This window comes from Neomonachus schauinslandi, chromosome 5 (genome assembly GCF_002201575.2).
Source record: "Neomonachus schauinslandi chromosome 5, ASM220157v2, whole genome shotgun sequence".
NCBI classification, from domain to species: domain Eukaryota; kingdom Metazoa; phylum Chordata; class Mammalia; order Carnivora; family Phocidae; genus Neomonachus; species Neomonachus schauinslandi.
Window position 1 is genome coordinate 34277916 of NC_058407.1, and position 24666 is coordinate 34302581.

The 24666-nt window shown below is 35.3% G+C and overlaps 1 protein-coding gene across 1 annotated transcript; it reads left to right on the forward strand.

The window, feature by feature from the left end:
* Positions 1-811: 811 nt before the first annotated feature.
* On the forward strand, positions 812-24666 carry SLC6A15 (solute carrier family 6 member 15). The gene is made up of 11 exons (XM_021687505.1): positions 812-1281; positions 6123-6280; positions 6639-6765; positions 8054-8235; positions 9638-9748; positions 13080-13321; positions 13425-13617; positions 15947-16139; positions 19054-19213; positions 22748-22910; positions 24006-24666. Exons 1-11 carry the CDS (start codon positions 993-995, stop codon positions 24375-24377), a joined length of 2190 nt encoding a protein of 729 aa, XP_021543180.1. The 5' UTR covers positions 812-992; the 3' UTR covers positions 24378-24666.

Genomic DNA, 24666 nt, shown 5'->3' on the forward strand with positions numbered 1-24666 from the left:
TATAACATAAAAAGAAATAAAGAAAGGGAAAAATGCCAAAGTGGTGGCAGTGTGTTTTTTGGGGTCATGTGAGAGAATGTTTACACAAATAATAATTGTTACCACCTCCTGCATCTGTATATGCTATTCCTTATGTTTGGTGCGGCCTCACTCCATCCCTGCCCAACTGTAATGCCGCTTTTATCCAACATTCCTGATCTCTCCTACTGTAATGATATTGGGTCATATAAATTATATAATGTAGTATAATTATTTGGGACGTGCCTTTCTCTCTTATTAGATATAAGCTCCTTTAAGGCAGATATCATGTGATTCATTACTGTTTATATCTCTGAATTTTATCCATATTACAATTAATATCAAGTGAGTGAATGATGAATGTGTGGACAGAAGAGATTTTGTGTAAGACAAATTTACAGGATGACATGCAATTGTATATGTAATTCTGTAAGGAATAAAATAAGGGATGTGCTTTAGTCAGAGAGGTAAAAAGGAAGAATTAAGAAAAAAGAGTCAGAAAATTTTAATTACTAACAAATAGCATATATTATGCATTGGCGTATACCTGAGATCAAATTTGATTTATGCAAGAAGGAAGAAGTTAGTTAAAAGAAATGTCTAAAGCACATGTGTACTTTATACTTTTATACTTCTCGTCATATCAAGCTCTGAAGTGAACTGCCAAGGACAATCAGATGTCTTATACTCTGTAGAAAGAGTTTTTATCATAAAAATTAATAATAAAGAATCTTCATTATTTTAAGTACTTTTCCTCATTAAATATTATTGCTTTTCAACTTAAAATATTGCAGGTACCCATAGGATATTGGACATACAGATCCAGGATTCATTAAGACTCTGTCACCTTGAGCCAAGGATTTATTTGATACCCTCCGGCATCTTTTATTCATACCAATTAACATATTTCAAAAAATAATTAACACATTTACCATAAAGGAATTAAAAAAAAATAGTACTACCCACACTTTCCAATGCCGAAGAATAGCAAGGTGGTAAAAAGAGAATTAGACGATGAAGTTATTGAGTCTGTCAAAGACCTTCTTTCCAATGAAGACTCAGCTGATGATGCTTTTAAGAAGAGCGAACTAATTGTTGATGTTCAGGAAGAGAAAGATATAGATGTTGAAGAGGAATCTGAAGTTGAAGATGAAAGACCAGCTTGGAACAGTAAGCTACAATATATCCTGGCCCAAGTTGGATTTTCTGTAGGTTTAGGAAATGTGTGGCGATTCCCATACCTATGTCAGAAGAATGGAGGTGGTAAGTTTTGGGGTTTGTTTTTGTTTTTGTTTTTTGTTTTTGTTGTTAAGTGATACATTGCTGAGTAAATCGCAATTGACTGTCTCAAATAGCTCGTGTTGCTGCTGCAGCCTCATTATTTCAGAAACCATGAATTCCATTGTAAAGCCAGGGAGACTTCTTTGTTGAAGTGAGCTCAACTCTGTTTTCAGATTAGGTTTCCATAGGAGCAGATGGCTTGTTATGAATACTCAAAGATTGCTCACAGATTCTTTCTGTGGATGCTTTTAAATATCGCTAAATTACTGACCTTTCTAACAAACGTTAGAGGCAGTCAGTTATTCTCTTTGGAGAAAAACCTAAAGTGTCTGATATAAGACAGGACTGGTGGAAGAAGTCAGAAAGAATGTTCTCTCCACAATTTATTAACTCTGAATTTTAAATTATTTCACTTTTCAAAACAAAAATTACATACAATTTAGAATAATTATGGTGTTGAAATGCTGACCAGAACTTTGTAGATCCCAGGAGAAGGGATTTAAACAGAAAATGTAATTCCAGACATTCTTCATTCTTAGATATCATATATATTTGGTTTCTGATGCTACAGTATTTGGGGACAGTGTTTAGTTTCAAAGAAAACTTCAAAGAAATTAGCATCCTTAATTTAATTTTATTTGTTTTAAAGATTTTATTTATTTATTTGAGCGAGAAAGAGAAAGCACAAGAGAGCAAGGGGATAGTGCTGAGGAAGAGGGAGAAGCAGCTTCCCACAGAGCAGGCAGCCCAACTCCATGCAGAGGCTCCATCCCAGGACCTTGGGATCATGACCTGAGCCAAAGGCAGATGCTTAACTGACTGAGCCACCCAGGCACCCCCATCCTTAATTTTATTTTATTTTTATTTATTTATTTATGTATTTATTTATTTTTAAAAGTTTAGTTCACTAACTTTTTTTTTTTTAAGATTTTATTTTATTTATTTGACAGAGACATAGTGAGAGCAGGAACACAAGCAGGGGGAGTGGGAGAGGAAGAAGCAGGCTTCCCGCAGAGCAGGGAGCCCGATGATGCAGGGCTCGATCCCAGGACCCTGGGATCAAGACCCGAGCCGAAGGCAGACGCTTAACCGACTGAGCCACCCAGGCGCCCCCCCCATCCTTAATTTTAAACAAAAATATTTCCCATCAACATAACATTCTATTTTTTTATATTTTTGCATATACTCAGTAAAGGTTGTTTAGCAAAAATTATCTTAAAAATCAATAAAAAAGCATGTACAAAGAATGGGTTGTTCATGTAAGACACAAGCTCTAGAGTACCCCAAAGTCAAGTAATGTTAACTAACATTTGGGTTGAAACTTTGTTATCTCTGTACATGGAAACTATCAAAATAAATGTGGTTAAAGACTAAGTACTATATTAACTGCATTTCAGCGTACAAAGGGTAGAAAGAATATTTTGATATTTGATTCCAGTTTGTGATAGTTTTGTTGACTGGACAAAAATATGGTTTTATATTGGGTGTACAAATCAAATGAAATAATATAATCATATGTGAAATTTCTTTTTAGACTGTAAGATAAAAAGCTAAGGTGTTCCGATGACAAAATACGTTAAAGACCTTGCTTAGTTAATTCAGCTAGGCACAAAACAACAGGTTTGGAAAAAGTTGCCTGGTTGACAAATCTGCGTGAGAGGTAAGAATCAATATAGGAAGTCTTTGATATACCATAGCACTCCACCGGCACTGTAAGCTCCTTAGCTAGTCGTTAACACCACATGTGAATTATTTATCGAATCAGCTATAAGCAGCTACGTACTACCCTGCTTTTTGTTTCTCATGAGCCATCCCATTTGCCAAGTCTAGCAGAAGGTGAATTCTGATTTTTAAGCCTTTCACCTTATGACACTATTAAGGAAGAAGGCTGTCTTGGCTGAAGTCAGGTTGCCTTCCATTTGATACCATTTTTTTTTTTTTCTTGGCGGCGAACTCAAAGGATTTCATATTTAGAAATTAGTTATTAGCAAAAATTGCTCCTCCTCATTTTCATATGGAAAAAGAGTCAAAATGCTCTTCCTACTATCGTTTCCTCTCTTCTAATCACAAATACTAGACCGTGATGTTATAAAATGCCAGTGGACTTTATTGTTTCAAAATGGCTATCAGGATACAAAAGGCTGTACCCAACATGTAGTATAGCATTGAACCTTCCAGGTATTTGAATCGTGTTTTCTGGGCTGTTTAGTCAAACAGCGTCTGACCACCTGAATCCCACTCATTTGTCACTTGAGGCACTTCATGAATAATAGAACTAAAAAGTGATAGACCCAACATAAGTTGATTTGTCTGAAGATATTAAACTTAAAGTACAATGGTTAAGCTTAATCAGTAGTGTATTATAGAAGCGACCAGCTCAGGTTTTGAAGTCAATTTGGCCTTGAAGCCTGGCTCTTTCCCACACTAGCCATGTGACCTTTTACAAGTTAACTTACTTCTTCTGGTTTAGTTCCCACACCTGTAAAAAGTGAGGATAATGGTACTTACCCCATTGTATTCTTGTAAGGAATAAATGAATAACTACATGTAACATGCTTAGAAATGTGCCTGGCAAATAGTAAATGCTCAGTTATATCTTAGTTATGATGTTTTTATTTATTTAGTTTATTTAGTTATGACTATTTTTAATATGGGGGCTAACAGTAATTTGAGTTAAAGAAAAAGCTAAGTATCTAATGGCATGCTATGCACACATAACTGAGGAAAGATTCCCAATGAGTCCAGTTTTAATTCACTCTCTCTGTAGTCATTAATACATACATAAACTCATCCACATACTAGGATTAGGTGCATGTGTTAAAATGCACTTTCAGTCCTTTGGGAAACATTCAGGTCATTAGCGCCTGAACATTCCTAATCATTTTAGAATTAGATATTTTATAATTCTGTTTTATGAGCTCATGTATCCATGCTTTACATTACATACCCATCTATAGAATCAACCCAAGTCCAAAAGGCTGCAAATCGGTCATAAGAAAGTAGAGATTAGGGGCGCCTGGGTGGCTCAGTCGGTTAAGCATCTGCCTTCGGCTCAGGTCATGATCTCAGGGTCCTGGGATCGAGTCCCACGTCGGGCTCCTGGCTTAGCGGGGAGCTTGCTTCTCCCTCTGCCCCTCCCCCTGCTTGTTCTCTCTCTCTCTCTCAAATAAATAAATAAAATTAAAAAAAAAAGAAAGTAGAGATTTTCTATGGGCCACTATATTAGGGAAATTCTTGTATATGGTCATTATTTCACACATATATAGAGATACTGAGAAAATTATTTAAAAAAATAATGTTTACTTCTTCAACAGACTACCAAAAAAATTTGGACAACTTCCAAAATCTACTCAATACCATTAAACACTTTTTTAAAATGGGAAGATACAATAATGGCCTCTAATTTGAAAAGGGCATTGACACCATCAATTTCATGACTGACTTGACAGTCTCTGGTTGGACAAAGCTCCAGATAAGAAATTTGAATGTAGGAAGTCCATTCTAGAGGTTACTGAATGAATAATTTGCATATGTGTTCTTATGTAGAAATGAATACATTTCACATTTTAACTTTATCAGTTAATAGAACCTAATATTAACATTGTCAAAACTATTTTAAAATAACTAGTTATATGTTTTGAGATTTGGCTATAATTTTCTTAAGTATGAAAACCTTACTACATGGATAATATATATTTGCGCATATATTTTACAATAGGTGTTAAAAATATCTTAGTTTCTCAGTCAACCTCACGCCCCTACGCAGAATTTTGGAAAATAAAAAATTCTTTTTGGGGCACCTGGGTGGCTCAGTCGGTTAAGCTTCTGACTCTTGATTATGGCTCAGGTCATGATCTCAGGGTCGTGGAATTGAGCCACATGACAGGCTCTGCAGTAGGCATGGATTTTTTTTTTTTTGGTAAAGATTTTATTTATTTGAGAGAGAGAGACAGAGATAGCGAGAGAGAGCAGGAGTGGGGAGGAGAGGGAGAAGCAGGCTTCCTGCTGAGCAGAGAGCCTGATGTGGGGCTCGATTCTAAGACCCTGGGATTATGACCTGAGCCAAAGGCAGACGCTTAACCAACTGAGCCATCCACACTCCCCGTAGGCATGGATTCTGCTTAAGATTCTCTCTCCTTCTCCCTCTGTCCCTCCGCACCCCTCAGCCTGTGTACACATGCTCTCTCTCTCTCTAAAAAAATAAAAATAAAAAAATAAATAATAATAATAATAATTCCTGAAACATGCTTTTTAAATGAAGTATATTTGGGGAAAAAAATGACATTTGTCTGAGGTAGTTCTTTTTTTTTTCTATTTTTTTTTCTTTTTCAATCTAGGCAGCCATTTCTTCTCTCCTGTTTTTATTTAGGGGAAAAAAGTCAGCTTTAGTACTATAAAATCTCATTCATTCTAATTTATCTGATTTGGAATGCATGTATAGGTGAGTTTGAATAAGATTTAATAAATTCATTAGCAGTGTGTGAATAAGAATTCCAGGAGTTTGTGAAACCTACTTGAGGAAATAATTTAAAGAATCAGTTTTTATGGAAAATGAAATTGTTTTACCTTTTCAATAAAATGAAACTAAAATTTATATTCTCACTTTTTTCATAATTATTTTTTATCATAAACTCTTTGTAACAGTCAAATTCAGGTTTCAAATACTAGAAAGTTTAAAATGATGAAATTGCATTTTCTTTAAAGTCTTTTATAATTATACTATATAGAAGTTCAAATATTGTCTTTTATGAGATAATTTAAAATTAGTGTATTCTCTACTGTGACTGTTGAAAATATAATCTTTTTTGTTCTTGTCTCTATAGGTGCATATCTTTTGCCATATTTAATACTGCTGCTGGTAATAGGTATTCCCCTTTTTTTCCTGGAACTCTCTGTGGGTCAAAGAATTCGGCGAGGAAGCATTGGTGTGTGGAATTACATAAGCCCTAAACTGGGTGGCATTGGATTTGCAAGTTGTGTAGTAAGTTTCCTGGTATGGTATATGCCATATAATTTTTACAGGGTTTGTAACTGTATAGTTTGCATTTAAAGGAAACCTTTGAGTGTGTATTTCTATTCAACTCTGTAATCATGTTTTTAAAAAACACCATTGGAGTTTGCACTAATGCACTAACCAAACTGTAAATATTAATACAGTTCATCTTGATGATGCATGTTCTTAAGATCTAAGAGAGACATCTATTTAGAAAAGATAATGTGTTTCAAATAAAAATGAAATGAGGATTTTTAATATGTTAAATGGGGTTTTATGCATTTCATCTCGTTTCAAAGGAAGTGGCATGGGAGGTGTAATGTAATAGCACTGTTTTGTTTTGCAGGTGTGCTTTTTTGTGGCTCTCTACTACAATGTCATCATTGGCTGGAGTTTGTTTTATTTTTCTCAGTCTTTTCAGCAACCTCTTCCTTGGGATCAATGTCCTTTGGTGAAAAATGCTTCACACACTTGTAAGACATGTATCATGTAGTGTTTTTGTATGTAAAGATCATAAAGTTGCTAAGGGCATGAGATTTTGAGATTTTTTTCTTTTCTTAAAATAATGTGGAAAAATCTTTCAAAATTATCATTACAAACTTTCCTCACTTTTAGGATTGGTATACTTAGAACAAAGACCATTGGTACCATCTAATTTTACTAGCTCTTCCCAAGTTATTTTATCATGCTGCATGACATTGGGGTAAAATATTATAACCCTTCAGTTGTTAGCTTTGACAATTTTTTATTTTGTACAACTTTCTTGATGCCTTACATTTTGATTAAAATAAATAAAATATAACTTTCAGTTATAAAATAAGTAAGTTATGGAGATGCAAAGTACAGCAGAAGGAAGATAGTCAATAATATTGTAATAATTGTATGGTGACAGATGGTAACTACACTTACTGCGGTGAGCATCATGTCATGTACAGAATTGTAGAATCACTATATTGTACACCTGAAATGAATATAACATTTTATGTCAACTATACTTCAGTAACCCAAATTTTTTTAAAAAAAGGTCATACAGGTAATCATACATAAAAAATAGGACAAAAATAATTTGGATCGAAATAATTGTTTTTATGTCTTTAGTTCCCTTGTTTCATAGTTTTCCCATCATTTATTTTTAAATCCTAGAATATAAATAAAGGACAATTCCCTATAGTAGTGAGGTCCAGTAAATCTAGAATGCAACTCACATATGTAGTCTAAAATTTACTAGTAGCCACATTGAAAAAAGTAAGAAATAGGTGAAATATTTTTCCAAGATATTAACATTTCAACAAATAATATAAACATTGTTAATGTAATAATTCAAAATATTTTTCTTGCACTAAGTCTCTAAAATCTTCTTTGCATTTTGTATTTACAGCACATACCACTTTAGACCAGCTTCATTTCAAAAGTCACATATGACCAGCAGCTAGTGTATTTGACAGCTCCATCATAGGAAGTCAGTCAGATAATTCCGGGCGCGGAAGGGGCTATAAACCTGTTGTATTTTAATTACTTTGCTAAAAAAAGCTTACATATTCCTGTTTCAGAAATGTGTAATAAAAAATATTAACAAGAATACATGTCCGTGGATTTTTCACAATTTTGCACAATTGAGTTTTCACTGTGAATTTAAATGCTTCTCTAGAATAATAGTACTTTTCTCTGAAATGTTAAGAACTGATTTGTAGGCTTACTGGGGAAACAAAATGCCATTACTCTTCCTAGTCTGAAATGATTGTAATATCTTTCTTTCTACAGTTGTAGAGCCAGAATGTGAAAAAAGTTCCGCCACCACCTATTACTGGTACAGAGAAGCCCTGAATATTTCCAGTTCCATTTCTGAAAGTGGGGGCTTAAACTGGAAGATGACCGTCTGCTTGCTGGCTGCCTGGGTTGTGGTTTGCTTGGCTATGATCAAAGGCATTCAATCTTCTGGAAAAGTTAGTATGCTAGAGCCCTTCCTGCTTCTGCTAATCACCACTCCTGCATATGATGCCCACCTCAGGCTCCGCTATAAACGTCTGTGGACAAACTACAAGTACCACGTCATTCTAGGTAGTTAAATAAAGATTGGTGAAAAGTGGTGCTTTAAAAAATGCGTTTAAATTAAAGAAAGAACCTACAGACATGTTTTATAGTGAAATCTGAAGTCACTTATAATCTTTCCTTATTTCATCAAAGAGATTTTTTGAAGTTTTGTGTCAGGACCTAAAAGACCTTTATTTTTTGCTCTTCATTCCGTTGGTCCTCATGTTTTAGTTCACTGAAGATGAAGTCGAGACAGAAATAACAGGAGAGCGAGTCCTACAAATCAGGAGATGGGTGCCTCAGGCTGAGGGTACAGCCCTGCTGAGTCCTGAAGCTGCAGAGCTGGGTCTGTGGTAGCTGGCAAGGGTCTGGGGGCAGAGCTCAGCTGGGGGAAGGGGGGCAGGATTGTCAGGGAGGCACTCTAATGTGAGGCTTTGCAGGTCAGAGAGAGGAATTCACATTTTATTGCAACTGTATTAAAAATCCCTGGAGTTCTTTAAGCAGGAATAAGATAACCTGAGTGGTAGCCTGAAAACTAGGAGAATATTACCAGTAGAGCAGGACTACTTCTGGATGTTTGACTTTAGCACCTAGATGGATGGTTGCTCTATTTGCTGAGACAGAGACAGGTGGGGACATCTCTGGGCGAAAGTCAGAAGTTCTTTTCTGGATCTGAAAATTTTAGGGACTTTTTAGGCTTCCACGTGCAAACGTCAAGGAAGCAGTAAATATCCAGTTAGGACAATTGCTTTTCTATGCTAAAACATTCACATAACTTTAAGCATGAACATTTGTGAAGCAGAAAGTTAAACCTTGACATTGTTAATTATTCAGAGTCTTAGGAGCCTTCACAGGGGCCCACTCTCTACTCCAGAAGCTTTACAGAATTATAATGGAATTTTGATTAATGAAAAAAAAAGGACTCTTTTTTGCTGTTGCTGTTACCTAAAACAATAAAAGTATGAATTTGTTAGGGAGATAGTAGCCATTATTTCTCTTAAATATTGCCTGTTTTGTGAACTATAAGAAATAAACACTTTCAAGTTACATCATACCAGTGGACTATTTTAAAGGAGTGTAAATAAGGGAGATTCCCTATTTCTCGTTATATCTCAAATAGGATCTTAAGTAAGTCACATTCCATTAAGACTAATAAGCCATTCTAATATGATGGCTATACAACGTATTAATAGTACTATTAATCATGCTATAAAAACAGAGACTGTCAAAGTATAGAATTAAACATGATCTTAACTACAGAAAGGAATATCGTTGTTAGTGTGTCTCACCTACATTTATTTTTTTTCTTTGTAGATCATGTACTTTAGTTCTCTTTTCCCGTATGTGGTACTTATATGCTTCCTAATCAGAGCACTCCTTTTAAATGGTTCAGTTGATGGCATCCGCCACATGTTTACCCCTAAGGTATGTACTGCATTTCTATTTAAGGCTCATGATCATAAAAGCATTAGGTTTATTGTTCAAATGTCCCCACAGCTAGATTTAAAGGATAATTGTTCTAACATATGTATGCTAGCCTTTTAAATTATAGCTGTTGTGTTAACCAGCCTAGAAAAACCAGGGCTTTTAAATATCCATAATTATATCCATCTATTTCCAATTTTAAATGTCCCATTTTAGCTCTAGAGTGAGACAATCCCTATGTGAACCTTAAAACTTCCTTTTATAGTAAATTAACTTCTAATTTTTTACACTGATAAATTTTAGGACTTTTCCATCTTTTTAAAAGATTTTATTTATTTATTTGAGAGAGAGAGAGAGCACGTGAGCAGGGCGAGGAGCAGAGGGAGAGGGACAAGATGACTTGTGCTGAGCATGGAGCCTGCCATGAGGTTCAGTCCCACAACCCTGAGATCATGACGTGAGCCCAAATCAAGAGTCGGACACCTAACCGACTGAGCCACCTAGGGGCCCCAGGACGTTTCCATCTTTCCTCTATTTCCTTCTCTATGTCAGTGGTTCTTAATCTTTTGTAATTGACCCCTTTGAAAAAATCTATAATAAGATCTTCTTACCAGAGAAACATAATGAACATATTAATTTGTTTAATGTCTCAGAAGGTTGACAGATCACCTAAAATCCATGAACCCAGGCTGAGAAGGCTTCTGTACTCTAAATCCTGTCTCAGAGAAAATCCATGTTCTTGTTTCAAGGTTTTGTGCCTCCTAGAATAATATTTATAGTGGTGAGTTTGGGAAGTTTTGTAACCTTTATAAATGCATATACATTTCAGGAAAGTTCTCATTAGGCTCCACAAAAGGCTCAGAACTGATGTTCTCTCATTCATCTTAGAGTTGAACTCAGTGCTGGGCACCTTGAACCTGCTTAATCAATCCTTGTAAAGTTGGGATAGTGATTTGGCAGGAAACAAAAACAAGTTTTGAAGGGTATATACATTTTAGTTATTCACTGGAATGAAGTTAACACCTCATTATTAGTTTGCCAACACTATTACAGGCAGACATGGAGTTATAAAGATAAAGTTTCAAAATTAGTTCAGAAAGTGGAAGTTATCTGAAGGGTGAATGTGCAGTCAGCATCATGCTGTGGGATTTGGGCAGAAATTAGCTTTCCTGGAATTCTTTGTCACTCCAGCTGCCTTGATAGGATGTAAAAGAGGCTGTGTTCTTTGGGTATCACGTTTCAGCTTAGTATTCATTCTCTAGTAGCAAAAATGCTGCCATTGGTATCTGATTTTCTTGACTAATTCAAAAGTCCTGGTTAGCATTTAGAGTTGTTGGAACCCCTCAGTGAATAACTAGTTAAGATATTTGGCTTCAAATGGGCCATATTTACTAAGCAAAAATATTTATATTGTAATATCTAAAAAAAAAAGATTTCTGAGTTTAAAACAACCAACTTTGGTGTAAACTTCTGGAATATCACCTTATATAAGTTGGCAATTGCTTGTGACATAATTCTAAATATTTGAATTAAATAGCTATCTTAGAATTCAGCTACTTTGATATGACACTTTCACATGGCCCCGTATTTAAAAGTATGGCATTACTGACATTTTCATCTGGGACTAGGAATCACTATTAAAATATAGTTAATTCTTTCTTAAGCCCACTTTTCATTGATTATAGATAAAATTCTGTTTTAGGTCACTGCAGGTGTGATAGTTAATATAATAACGATAAGTTCTCAGTTACTTTTTAGTTTACATTGTTTGTCCAAGGGAGAAAGTAAAGCACACAAACTATTCCCAAAACAGCTCCTGAACTGGAAGAAAGCGGAATAATGTCTTTAGTAAATGGGTGTTGCCTGCCATCTAGTGGGTAAAGTAGAGATAGATAGTTGAGTGTATTTGAGATCAATATTGATGATAGAGTGGTAATGTAGCAGCCATCAACAAACAGTATGAGTATTTCAGTTAAATCTTAATAAATTATAAATATAATCGTGATTATGTCTCAATTATAATCACTAAAATTAATAAATTGAACTAAAATTGAACAATAAATCCTAATAACTAATAACTGAAATAATTAAATCCTAGTAACTAAAATTGAACAATAAATCCTAATGTTTGAGAAAATGCGCATTTTGGAATCACTTCGGTTTATATTTCACCTCTACCTCAGAACTGCCGTGTGACCTTGGGCAGGTTACTTAACCTTTTTAAGATTCAGACAATAGTAGCAACAAATTTCATGGATTGTTCTGAAGATTAATTGAGATAGTCCATGCAAAGTGCTTATCAGTGTTCCTACCAATGCAGTCCATATATGTCAACAATTATTGAGCACTTAGAGTGGTATATGCCTTGTTACTCCCATCTTCAGTTGAAGAAGCTGAAACTCAGGGAGGGCAGCCACTTACTCTAGATTGCACTGCTTTTAGATTATTAAATGGCAGAATCGAGATCTAGAACTGTGGACCTCATCTTCTTACCCACATTTGACATTGCCCCCAATGAAGGCAGCCTCATTGCAATAGTAAAAAGAGATAAAATACCAATTTAAACACTTTTTTTACTCAAAATCAAACCTGTTCATTGACATCTATGTCACATATGGCTAATATTAATTGTTCCATTTAAAAGGTTTGATTATATACAGTGATAATTGTCCAAGAAGTAAAGCAGAGTTACTTGAAATATATGTTCAGCACAGGTTCAGACCTTCAGAACTTTGGCTCTGAAAGGTTCTTAGAGATGATGCAGTTGCATTGCTTCAATTTTCAAAGAAAAGGCTTTCAGAAAACTATCGAAAGAAATGATCATACATACGTGAATAAGCAAAGTACAAATAGTCAACTCTCCCAAACTTATAATCTGCTTATTATCTGCCTTGACTACTAGACTGCCCCCAGAAAACACAAAACTTAGGGTATTAGTTAAATAATTCAGTTTTATTGGTAATTAATTTATTTTGCTTTGGAAAGAAAACAAAGACTTAAAATAGGAAATGATTGAAGATAGTTAATTTCAAATAGTCCTTCTGATTTGTCTTAAAGATAACTTAAAAATTCCTATATAAGTAGAAAATCTCCATGTGAGTAAAATCTCCATCTACACGATTGTCTCTAGTTTTTCTTTTTCATATTTCTGGTCTCACTACTAAGTGAAAACTTTGTTATTTCTACTAAGAACAGATTATTCTCCCAGTTGAAATAATCTTTGGGTGCATAAATATCATTATGATATATTTAAATAAGAGAACTAATTCCGTGTAGATTATTCCGAAGTACTATGTTGCAGCTGACTTCTATTATGTTTAATTTTAAACAGCTTGAAATGATGCTGGAACCCAAGGTCTGGAGAGAAGCTGCTACTCAGGTGTTCTTTGCCTTAGGTCTGGGATTTGGTGGTGTCATCGCCTTTTCAAGCTACAACAAAAGAGACAACAACTGCCACTTTGATGCTGTCCTGGTGTCCTTCATTAATTTTTTTACATCTGTCCTGGCAACACTGGTGGTGTTTGCAGTTCTGGGCTTTAAAGCAAATGTCATAAATGAGAAATGCATAGCAGAGTATGGATATTAATTTCCTTTAGCTTTTGATGGCATAATTGTATAAAACGTATACCCCCCCAAACCCATAAAGGTGCATTCGTTGTGTTGTTCTATTTTTCAGAAATTCGAAAATGATCATAAAATTTTTGAAAATGGGCAACATTAGTCAGGATATTATTCCTCATCATATCAACCTTTCAGCTGTTACTGCTGAAGATTATCATTTAGTTTATGACATCATTCAAAAAGTGAAAGAAGAAGAATTTTCTGCTCTTCATCTCAATTCCTGTCAAACTGAGGATGAGCTAAATAAAGTGAGTAAGCTATGTCTAAGCAACACAGTAATTATCACTCAGGTAAAAATACACATTATCCAGAAGACTTCTTTTAGGAAAATGAGCTTTAAAATGACAGTGGAAGATTATGCTGTTTCAAAATTCACATTTTTTATTTCAGAGAACATACTTTTTTTTTAAGTTTTTATTTTTATTTTTTTATTATGTTATGTTAATCACCATACATTACATCATTAGTTTTTGATGTAGTGTTCCATGATTCATTGTTTGCATATAACACCCAGTGCTCCATTCAGTACATGCCCTCTTTAATACCCATCAATAGGCTAACACATCCCCCCGTCCCCCTCCCCTCTAGAACCCTCAGTTTGTTTCTCAGAGCCCATAGTCTCTCATGGTGCGTCCTCCCCTCGATTTCCCCCCCTTCATTTTTCCCTTCCTGCTATCTTCTTCTTCTTCTTCTTCTTCTTTTTTTTTAACATATAATGTATTATTTGTTTCAGAGGTACAGGTCTGCAATTCAACAGTCTTACACAATTCACAGTGCTCACCATAGCACATACCCTTCCCAATATCTATCACCCAGCCACTCCATCCCTCCCACCCCCCACCACTCCAGCAACCCTCAGTTTGTTCCTGAGATTAAGAATTCCTCATATCGGTGAGATCATATGATACATGTCTTTCTCTGATTGACTTATTTCGCTCAGCATAATACCCTCCAGTTCCATCCACGTCGTTGCAAATGGCAAGATGTCATTCCTTTTGATGGCTGCATAATATTCCATTGTATATATATATGCCACATCTTCTTTATCCATTCATCTGTTGATGGACATCTTGGCTCTTTCCATAGTTTGGCTATTGTGGACATTGATGCTCTAAACATTGGGGTGCACGTACCCCTTCGGATCACTACATTTGTATCTTTGGGTAAATACCCAGTAGTGCAATTGCTGGGTCATAGGGTAGCTCTATTTTCAACTTTTTGAGGAACCTCCATACTGTTTTCCAGAGTGGCTGCACCAGCTTGCATTCCCACCGACAGTGTAGGGGGGTTCCCCTTTCTCCGCATCCCCACCAACATCTGTCGTTTCCTGACTTGTTAATTTTAGCCATTCTGACTGGTGTGAGGTGGTATCTCATTGAGGTTTTGATTTGGATTTCCCTGATGCCGAGCGATGTTGAGCACTTTTTCATGTGTCTGTTGGCCATTTGGATGTCTTCTCTGGAAAAATGTCTGTTCATGTCTTCTGCCCATTTCTTGATTGGATCATTTGTTCTTTGAGTGTTGAGTTTGATAAGTTCTTTATAGATTTTGGATACTAGCCCTTTATCTGATATGTCATTTGCAAATATCTTCTCCCATTCTTTCGGTTGTCAACTTCTTCCTAGAAACATCACCAAAGGCAAGGGAAGCAAGGGCAAAATGAACTATTGGGGCTTCATCAAGATAAAAAGGTTTTGCACAGCAAAAAAACAGTCAACAAAACCTAAAGTTTTTATTTTAATTCCAGTTAGTTAACATGTGGAATTTAAGGAACAAAACAAATAAGCAAAGGGAAAAAAATAAGAGAGAGAACGCAAAAAAAACATATTTTCTTAAATTACAAAGATTTGCTTTACTTTAAAAAGCAATCTCACTGATTAAGCCACAAAAATTTAAAATATGAATATAAATCAATTTTCATCAAAGAAAATGAAATTAGTCTGATACTTTTCCTGATATAATCTTTAACACAAAATTTAAGTTATGACTATCATTAATGTATTGCATGGTTGTTTGGACACATAATTGATATTTAGCCATTTTAATATTTTTGTTTAACAAGTTCATGACTAACTTCTTTAGCTACTGTCATTTATTTTAATAAACATGAAACAGGTGAATATTAATATGCATCATTGTATTGGTTGTTGCCCTTTCCCCTGTATTGCCAAAAAGGAAAATATAATGGAGAAATCGACCATTGATCCCTTGCAGTAAGACAGCTAACACTATGCATGAGACTAAACATAAAGCATCATGTGCAAGAAGTTATGGATGGAGCCATCATTTATATAAAAATCTTGAGTTCTGTAAAGAAAGGTTTAATTATTAAATCACCCTTTAAAGTTTTTGTTTTTGCTTTTTCCTTTTTTAATTCTGGTCTGTTGTTTTTATCAAATAACACAATCAACTTTTGTTTAGAGGCACAGTTTCTTAGGAGACAGCATGATATCAGCCTATCTATTTCCAGTAACTCCCAAGCATTATGAAGAGTTTTCCCTCCCCTATGTAACTGGTATATATAGCCATCCCTTAATATTGCTCAGTACTAATGTTGCTATTTTATATAATTTACAGGCTGTTCAGGGGACTGGTTTAGCTTTCATTGCCTTTACAGAAGCAATGACACATTTCCCTGCATCCCCCTTCTGGTCAGTGATGTTCTTCCTCATGCTGGTAAATCTAGGGCTTGGCAGCATGTTTGGAACCATTGAAGGGATCATCACACCTATTGTGGACACTTTCAAAGTGAGGAAAGAAATTCTTACTGGTGAGTTTTTAGGTATTTGACTTTTCATTGAACTGATACAAGCCATTTTACTCTTGGTGAGAGGTCAGAGATGGAAATGGAAAGTGTTTTATTAATGCCCATTTATTAATATGTATTACTGTTATTTGTTATTTTATTTATATGTTATATACAATGCAAATGATAGATTCTAGATTCATGGAGATTATATTAATTATTTGTTGATTACTTATATTATTTTTATTAATAGTAATGTCACTATTATGAATTTATTCATGAATCTATCATGAATAGAATGAAGTCAGAGAATGTTCATGTATAATTTTATAAATAAGACAATTATTTTTAAAAGTTCAGATCCAATATTCCTTTTCCAAAAAGTGCATCATTGAAATTGATTAAACCTAAATTCAGTTCTCATATAAAATAGCCCTTGTAGCCTACTAGTAGTTAATATCTCCAAGTAAGAAAGAAAATAAAATAATTTATCAATATTGACTGTTATTATTAAGTCCAATGTACAAGCAATTATTAAAACCAGTTTTGGGGGTGCCTGGGTGGCTCAGTTGGTTGGGCGACTGCCTTTGGCTCAGGTCGTGATCCCAGGGTCTTGGGATTGAGCACCACATTGGGGTCCCTGCTCTGCAGGGGAGCCTCCTTCTCCCTCTCCCTCTCCTTCTGCCTGCTGCTTCCCCTGCTTGTGCTCCCTCTCTGTGTCAGATAAGTAAAATCTTAAAAAAGAAATAGAGTACCAGTTTTGTACTGCACCATCCTTGCACTTGAAGGATATAAAGGATATAAGAGAAATTATAAAAGAGGTAGAGATATAGGAGAGCCTTGTCTCCAAAAATAATCGAACTGATAACTAACACCAAGTCTGGTACATAAGACTTACACCATGTAATATACTGATAGATGGCATAGTAGTGATTTAACATGTTACAAGAATTAAGAAGCTGCGAGGGTCATCTAAATATATGATGGAACTATCAGTGACAGGGATGGCAGTTGAATTGGAAAGGGGAAGGGTCTTGTAGGGGTCAGAGGATAGCTTTAGTAATAGCTTTAGTTTAACATATATAAACAGAGATAAAGGGAACAGTTAAGGCAGCCAGCCAGACCAGAGTGCAGGAACAGTGTTGGTAAGTGATGCAAAAACAAATTAGAAAATATATGTCTATACCTATATATATATGTATATATATATAGTATTGAATGCTGGGCAGTAATATACAAGCTCATCGAAGTTCTGTTTTTGGCTCTGAAAGATTTAGTAATAACTGCTGTATAAATAACTTTCAAATATGTATTTTATCAGTTAGTGCTCTGCTAAGTTTGTGTATGTACGTGTAAAACAATTTTAGCAGTTTATTAAATGCTTATGTCTTAACTCAGCTATAAATGAGAAACTTCCTTATCTTCTCCCAAATGAGGCAGTCTCTACTTCTGAAGTTTCTATTTAATTCAAGGCTACCTGTATCCTGCCTGATGTGCATGCATACTAAATAACATCTTTGCCACTTTCCTCATCTTTGCCCCATATCTAAACCCCCCTGTAGTAAGAGGGCTTGCAAAATTAGGGGAAAAGCAACAGTGTAGAGGGAAAGAACACACGAGGTAGTATTTGGTGAACCCCACTGGGAGAACCTGTTTGGTCAGAGCAAAGGGGAATGTCCTCTCTTTTCCCATTACCTGTCTTTTGGGATCATACCTATACTTAAAGTCATATTTCACCTCAATGAAACATTGTGCTTTTGTCTTGTCTGATAGTACAGTAGGACTGAGATAAGTAAATTACTTACAGTCTTTACTCTCAAATCTCCAGCAAAGCTCTTACTATCTGTACCACCTAGAATATGCTTTCTTCATATTCACCATGTACTACGGTGTAAGTAGGTGAGAGTGAAAGTGACACAGGCCGTGGTTCGAGCCCTGCTACTTCCATCCTGAGACTTTGAGTACAGGATGCTGGGACAAGCATTGAAATATTTCAGTAGGGGCGCCTGGGTGGCTCAGTCGTCAAGCGTCTGCCTTTGGCTCAGGTCATGATCCCGGGGTCCTGGGATCAAGCCCCGCATCGGGCTCCCTGCTCAGCGGGAAGCCTGCTTCTCCCTCTCCCACTCCCCCTGCTGTGTCCCCTCTCTCACTGTGTACTCTCTCTGTCAAATAAATAAATAAAATCTTAAAAAAAGAAAATTTCAGTATGCGATAGACTCCAAGTAAATGTTACTTTTCCATCTCTACATTATATGTTTATATATAATATTCATTTATGTATGATGTAACTCATACAACTAGCATTGTCCTTGAGAAATGGAGGTGATGACTTCACTTAACCCATACTTAGGGAGATTGTCAGGGAACCCCCATGTGATTGAACTCAAGGGTGTCTGTTTTCTCCCCTCCCAAACTGCCAGTACCTGCTCTACTACTTTTTTTTTTTAAGATTTTATTTTTTTTATTTAAGAGAGATAGAGCATGAGTTGGGTGGGGGAGGAGGCAGAGGGAAAGGGAGAAGCAGACTTCCTGCTGTCTGCTCTACTACTTTTACTCGCCTCTGCTCAAAGGTGGTTGAGAAATAGAATGCAGTCATCTTTTATTTTTGACAGCTTCTCTACTAAAGTGTGTGAGAGAATAGAGTCTAGCATAAATATGAGAATATTGTATGGATCCCAGGAATCTCTCTAAGCTTTTATATTAATTGTAGCTGGTCAAAAGTTATGGTCTTACAATGGATTCATATTAAATCTGGGGCTAAATCCAGGCAACTCCCAATGTATTATATTCCATAGTATCAGGAAAGGTGTTGCCTATTTTTATCATTGAAAAGTTATAAAAGTGAAGACAACGTTGTTTGAATATAATAACTCATAATTAAATGTAAAAGACTGGACTGAATAAAAGCTTAATTTTTTCATCTATTTCTTTTGTACAGTTATCTGTTGTCTTCTGGCATTTTGTATCGGCCTGATATTTGTGCAACGCTCTGGAAATTACTTCGTTACAATGTTTGATGATTATTCTGCTACACTCCCTCTGCTAATTGTAGTCATTTTGGAGAATATTGCTGTAGCCTTTGTTTATGGCATAGATAAGTAAGTATATTTGCTTTTATGCATTCATTTTTCATCTCTGTATTGGAAAGACCAATTGTCAATATCTTTTTCATTTAGAAGAGGAGGGAAATGACTAGAGGGAAAAATTCTTTGCAACAAAATCAAATCTTTTTCAGGCTCTTCTTGGTTCAATCCTTTTAATAAAGTCTATTCTTCTATTAGGTGATTAGATAGAATTGTGCAGACGGTAATATAATCTGGGATTCTGGAGCTTTGATTTAACTCTAGTTATGAAATAGTATCTTCCAGGATCTAGTGAGTAATGGCTATGCTCCAAGAACCTTGTTAAGTTGTTTTAAGTTATTATAGTTGTCCACATTTCACATTTCTCAGGCTTATGAGATACCATGTGACTTGCTCATCACCTGGACAGAGGCACACCTGGGATTCATAGCTGTCTCTGCTTAACTTTAAAGCCTGTCTTCCTAATTACTTTGCTAATCTGTTTTATGGGAGGAGTTTTATTTTATTATGATACATAACGTCCTATGTAGCAGGTCAGTTTTGGGAAGTGATCTATCCTGCTTGGAGGCATATGTGGCATTTGCTATGCACAAACTTCATATTTACGTGGAGTCATTACTTGAATAACTAGATGCCTAAACCTCTAAATTATATACCTGCTTGATGTGAAAAGTATATATACTTGGCATGAAATGAGGCATTAGAGTAATCTCAGAAGAAAAAGGTTACTGGAGGTTTTGTACAATATTTTTTTTTTAAGTTGTTGTCTTTAGTTAACATATATGGACTAAGGCAGTAAGATCGGCAAGCTTATTAGAGGTCTACATAAAGGAGCAAGGAGTGTGTTGCATGAAGACCAGAGTCCTCTTAAACAACATAGAGAATGTTACTGGTATTGAATGAGCTTCGTGACAAAGCTTGGAGAATGTTTTTATTAGTGTCAAAAGCTCCAGGCAAGGAAGGGGAGGGAGACTTACTTTTAATAATCATGTACTATATGGCAATAGAAGTAATAGCTGTCTGACATGCATTAAATCTGAATCCTCATAAAAATACCCTGTGGTAACTAGTATCATCCATATTATAGATGGAAAATTAGCCTTACTTGTGCAGGAGAACAAGAATGTTGGTTACAAGCCAGGACTGTAATTTAGAAGGCAGTTTCAAAATTAGGTATCCCTATACTCTACCAAGATACCCCTAACTTGCACTGTGTTGGAATTTGATATTATCATTGGACTGATCTGTGGATCAATAAGATCATAATTTAGATTTCCATTTAAACAGTTTGTCATTTACAATAGGCATAGTACAAAATATCTCTTCTTAGTAGTTAGTGTCCCTAAATAATAATAGTTAACAACAGCAAGAGCAGTGATACTACTACTAATAGTAGTTATTAAACTGGTATCTATTAAAGTCCTTCTATATGTGCACCTACTAAATTCCTACTGTATGCAAGGTAGTGTGCTCTGCATACATTGCCTATGAGCCTAATAATAACCTTCTAAGATAGAAATCTCTTTTTTGAAAATGCCCAAAAAATGCTCTTCCATCTTTTGGTATATATGGTAGTGTCTAAAAATGCAAGAAAATTCACTTCACTTGAATGTGGCCAAATCTTAGGAAAAATATTTTTTAAAAAAGAGGAAGGGAACAGAATAAATCCCTGCAGACAACAAAAGAACAAAGCAAAATAGATGAAAAACTAACCATATTTCAAAAATGAGTTGAAATATATTTTTCTAAAAGAAAAAGAATAGCATACATCAGTTGTTTAAAAATCAAGAAATATGATAATTAAAGAAAAGGAAGATTTGAAAACAGGTGATAGAACTCAGGAAATAATTGTGAATATTAATATTCAGATGATGATCAAATTACAAAGAACACAAAAACAATAAGCACAATGACCAGTTCCACAAGAATTAGAAGCTAGAAAGGAGGAATACTTTTCTTTAAATCAAGAAGAAATACAAGGGGCGCCTGGGTGGTTCAGTTGGTTAAGCAGCTGAATTGGCTCAGGTCATGATCCCAGGGTCCTGGGATCGAGTCCCACTTTGGGCTCCCTGCTCAGGGCGGGGACTCTGCTTCTCCCTTTCCCTCCTGCTTGCACGCGCTCTCTCTCTCTCTCGCTACCTCTCTATCTTTCAAATAAACAAATAAAATCTTAAAAAAAAAGAAGAAGAAGAAGAAGAAATAGCAAAGGAGCTAAGAAAAGGAATAGGAATAGGAGTTAAACAAAGAGGACTCCACATGTGTACAGTGAAGTCCTCTAAAAGCAGTGGCTGGAACAATATTAAATGCTGTAATTGAAGAAACTTGCCTAAAATAAGTGACAACCTGAATGTTGAAAGGGCACATGATACACTTGGAAAAATAGACATAAGGCAACACCAGGACATAGTCTAAGCTCTTACTTCAAGACAAAAAAATAAAAAAATAAAGAAAATAAAAAGGGCCATCCAGGCAAAAACAGTAACAAACAAAACAATCAAAATTATTTATAAGAGAAAAATCTGATAGTCAACAAATTTTTTGTAACAATATTATGTAGTTAGAATATTTACAATTCTCAAGGAAAGAAAACATAAGCCACAGATGTTTAAACCAGCAACACTCACATTCAAGTATAGTGACCACAGACAGACAATTATGAGCATACAAGAAATTAGGGAATATAGTTACTATGATCTCTCTTTGAAGTCTCTACTAGAGAACTGTCTTTACACAGCCAAAAAATCTACTGGAACACTGGTGGGTGGGCGATGATTATCTCTAGATAAATAATAAGAGATATATAGACCACTATGTAATGACTATGCCTTGACAGTGTTGACATCATATACCTAAAAGTGTGAACTTTATTTCATGTAAATAATACCATGATAAACTTCTTAAAACAACAACATAAGCCTAAGGGTTACTAAGTCTAAGTACTAATTTACAGGAAATAGGAGGATCAGATGCACTTGTGAAGCAACACTGTGTGGATGTAATCAGCAAAATCCAGACTGTGCGATTACTATGGTATAGAGTGTCCAGCTGATTGAAAAAAAAAATTGGAAGAAACAAAAAAGAGATGTAGGAGGAATGTAAGAGATGAAAAAGGGGTTTGAGAAACACATCAGCCAGTTGCAATGTGTGGACCTTCTTTCAATTCCAACAGACTATGAAAAGAAGTGAAAGTTTAGATTATATAAACACTGGATGATATTAATTAATTATTGCTAAATAAAAAAAGAGACAAGGAATTTTGAATGTATTGCAAATATTGTGTTTATAGAGTAGAAAGTCATCAGTGGGAAACTTTTCAGTAATTGGTTTGAGTGCTTTTCACTAAACAAAAATCACAATACTTAACTGTTTACACTTTACCTTATGAATGTTCTTAACTTATAAGTCATCTCCCAATATGATTTTTTGATTCAGTATAAAATGTCATAGGGTATCATAGCTAAACCCTTGTCAAACTGTTGATATAATGCACATTTTTAAGGTATAGAAATATTAACTCAAGGCATAATTAAATGCTTTCTTTTTATTTAGATTTATGGAAGACCTGAAAGATATGCTGGGGTTTGCTCCCAACAGATATTACTACTATATGTGGAAATATATTTCTCCTCTGATGCTATTATCACTGCTAATAGCTAGTGTTGTGAATATGGGATTAAGTCCTCCTGGCTATAATGCATGGATTGAGGATAAGGTAAAATACAAAATAAGGAAGTTAGATGAAAAAATATATGTAAAATATTATTTTAGGGGTTTTAGTCTTTTGCTTTCTTCACAGTATATTTTGCTGTTTTATGAATGGTTTTGTTTTTATGCAAGGATCTTGAGGTTTATATTTTGTTTGGCCCCAAACATGTATGATTTTGTTACAGATTGTAGATTTTTTTAATCCATGAGAAATACGGACTTGGTCCTCACTAAAGTAGCTGTGTTTATGTCACCATAGATGAACCAATAATTATGGGGCCTTTGACTCTAGAAAACATACTGTCCAAACCACCAGGAATATTTTTCTTATATAAATTTATTAAATCATATCCCAGATACTGTATAACAAGAAAATATGCATTAGCCATGAAGATATAATTGAAATAAATATTGAAGGAAAGTTTTGTTGTAAGTGTTTTATATTAGCAATGATGATTTCAATTTCTGTTTTCAAGGTGCATTAGCCACATCATAATAAAGATACATATTAACTGTTATAAAGTCAGAATGCTTATTTTTCAGAGATACCTCTGACCTTGAACTATTCTATGGTCAATAACGCTATATAACAACTAAATTCATGACTGGGGCATTAACAAGTCTGTTAACCCTTACTAAAACCCTTGGGGCCAGATGTGTTTCAAGATTTAGATTTTCAGATTTTAGAAAGACAGTGTGGCACATGTAAGAGAGCAATGCTGATTTATTATTTCTCAGGGTTCTGCAGGTGAACTGGGTCATTCTCTAGGTTTTACCTGAATGAACTCATACAGTTGATTGAACTTGGAGCACCGGTCTGTCTCTATGTAATCTTTCATTCTTGGCTTCTTGCCGGCAGATGGACTCAGGGCAGCATCCTAAGAAACAGAGGCAGAACTTGCAAGGCCTGTAAAGCCTCGCCTTTAGAGCCGATTGATGTCACTTCCACAACATTCTGTTGGTCAAAGCATGTCACAAGACTCTTTGCCTACAGACCCTGAGACAAATATATATATTTTTATATATATATATATTTTTTTTTTCATGTACTTACAGAGCAAGATTATCAATAATGATTTTTTTTTTTTTTTGGCTTTCACAGGCATCTGAAGAATTTCTGAGCTATCCAACATGGGGACTGGTTGTCTGTATCTTGCTGATGGTCCTGGCAATACTCCCTGTCCCAGCTGTCTTTATCATTCGTCACTGCAACCTAATAGACAATAGTTCTGGTAATTTAGCATCTGTGACCTATAAGAGAGGAAGGGTCCTGAAAGAGCCTGTAAACTTAGAGGGCGATGATGCAAGCCTCATTCATGGAAAGATATCCAGCGAGATGTCATCTCCAAATTTTGGTAAAAATATTTATCGGAAACAGAGTGGATCACCAACTCTGGATACTGCTCCCAATGGACGATATGGAATAGGGTACTTGATGGCCGATATGCCGGACATGCCAGAGTCTGACTTGTAGCTGGGAGGAAAATATCAGCAGGTTCTATTTGGTTCATTTTTATCAATGAACATTGGCTCTACTAAGAGAAGCACTAGGCTTCACTTATCAGAGGGTGATCTCAGGTGTTCCTTGGCTGTGATCTTTAATCCTAAGTATATGTAAATTCAACTAGAGCATTCCTTTGGATTCTTTGGTTTACATTTGTGCAGAAAGAGTTACAGACAAGAGCTTATAGTGACTGAGGTCCAGGTTTGTCAGAATTTTTAAAAATACTTTTGGGTGTTTTTTCAAGCATTTCTATCTCAAA

Coding starts and splice junctions, on each gene's coding strand:
- SLC6A15 (XM_021687505.1), top strand. CDS start 993: ATGCCGAAGAATAGCAAGGTGGTAAAAAGAGAATTAGACGATGAAGTT. Junction 6,766..8,053: donor GAAAAATGCTTCACACACTT/GTAAGACATGTA, acceptor TTCTTTCTACAG/TTGTAGAGCCAGAATGTGAA. Junction 13,322..13,424: donor AATGAGAAATGCATAGCAGA/GTATGGATATTA, acceptor TCTATTTTTCAG/AAATTCGAAAATGATCATAA.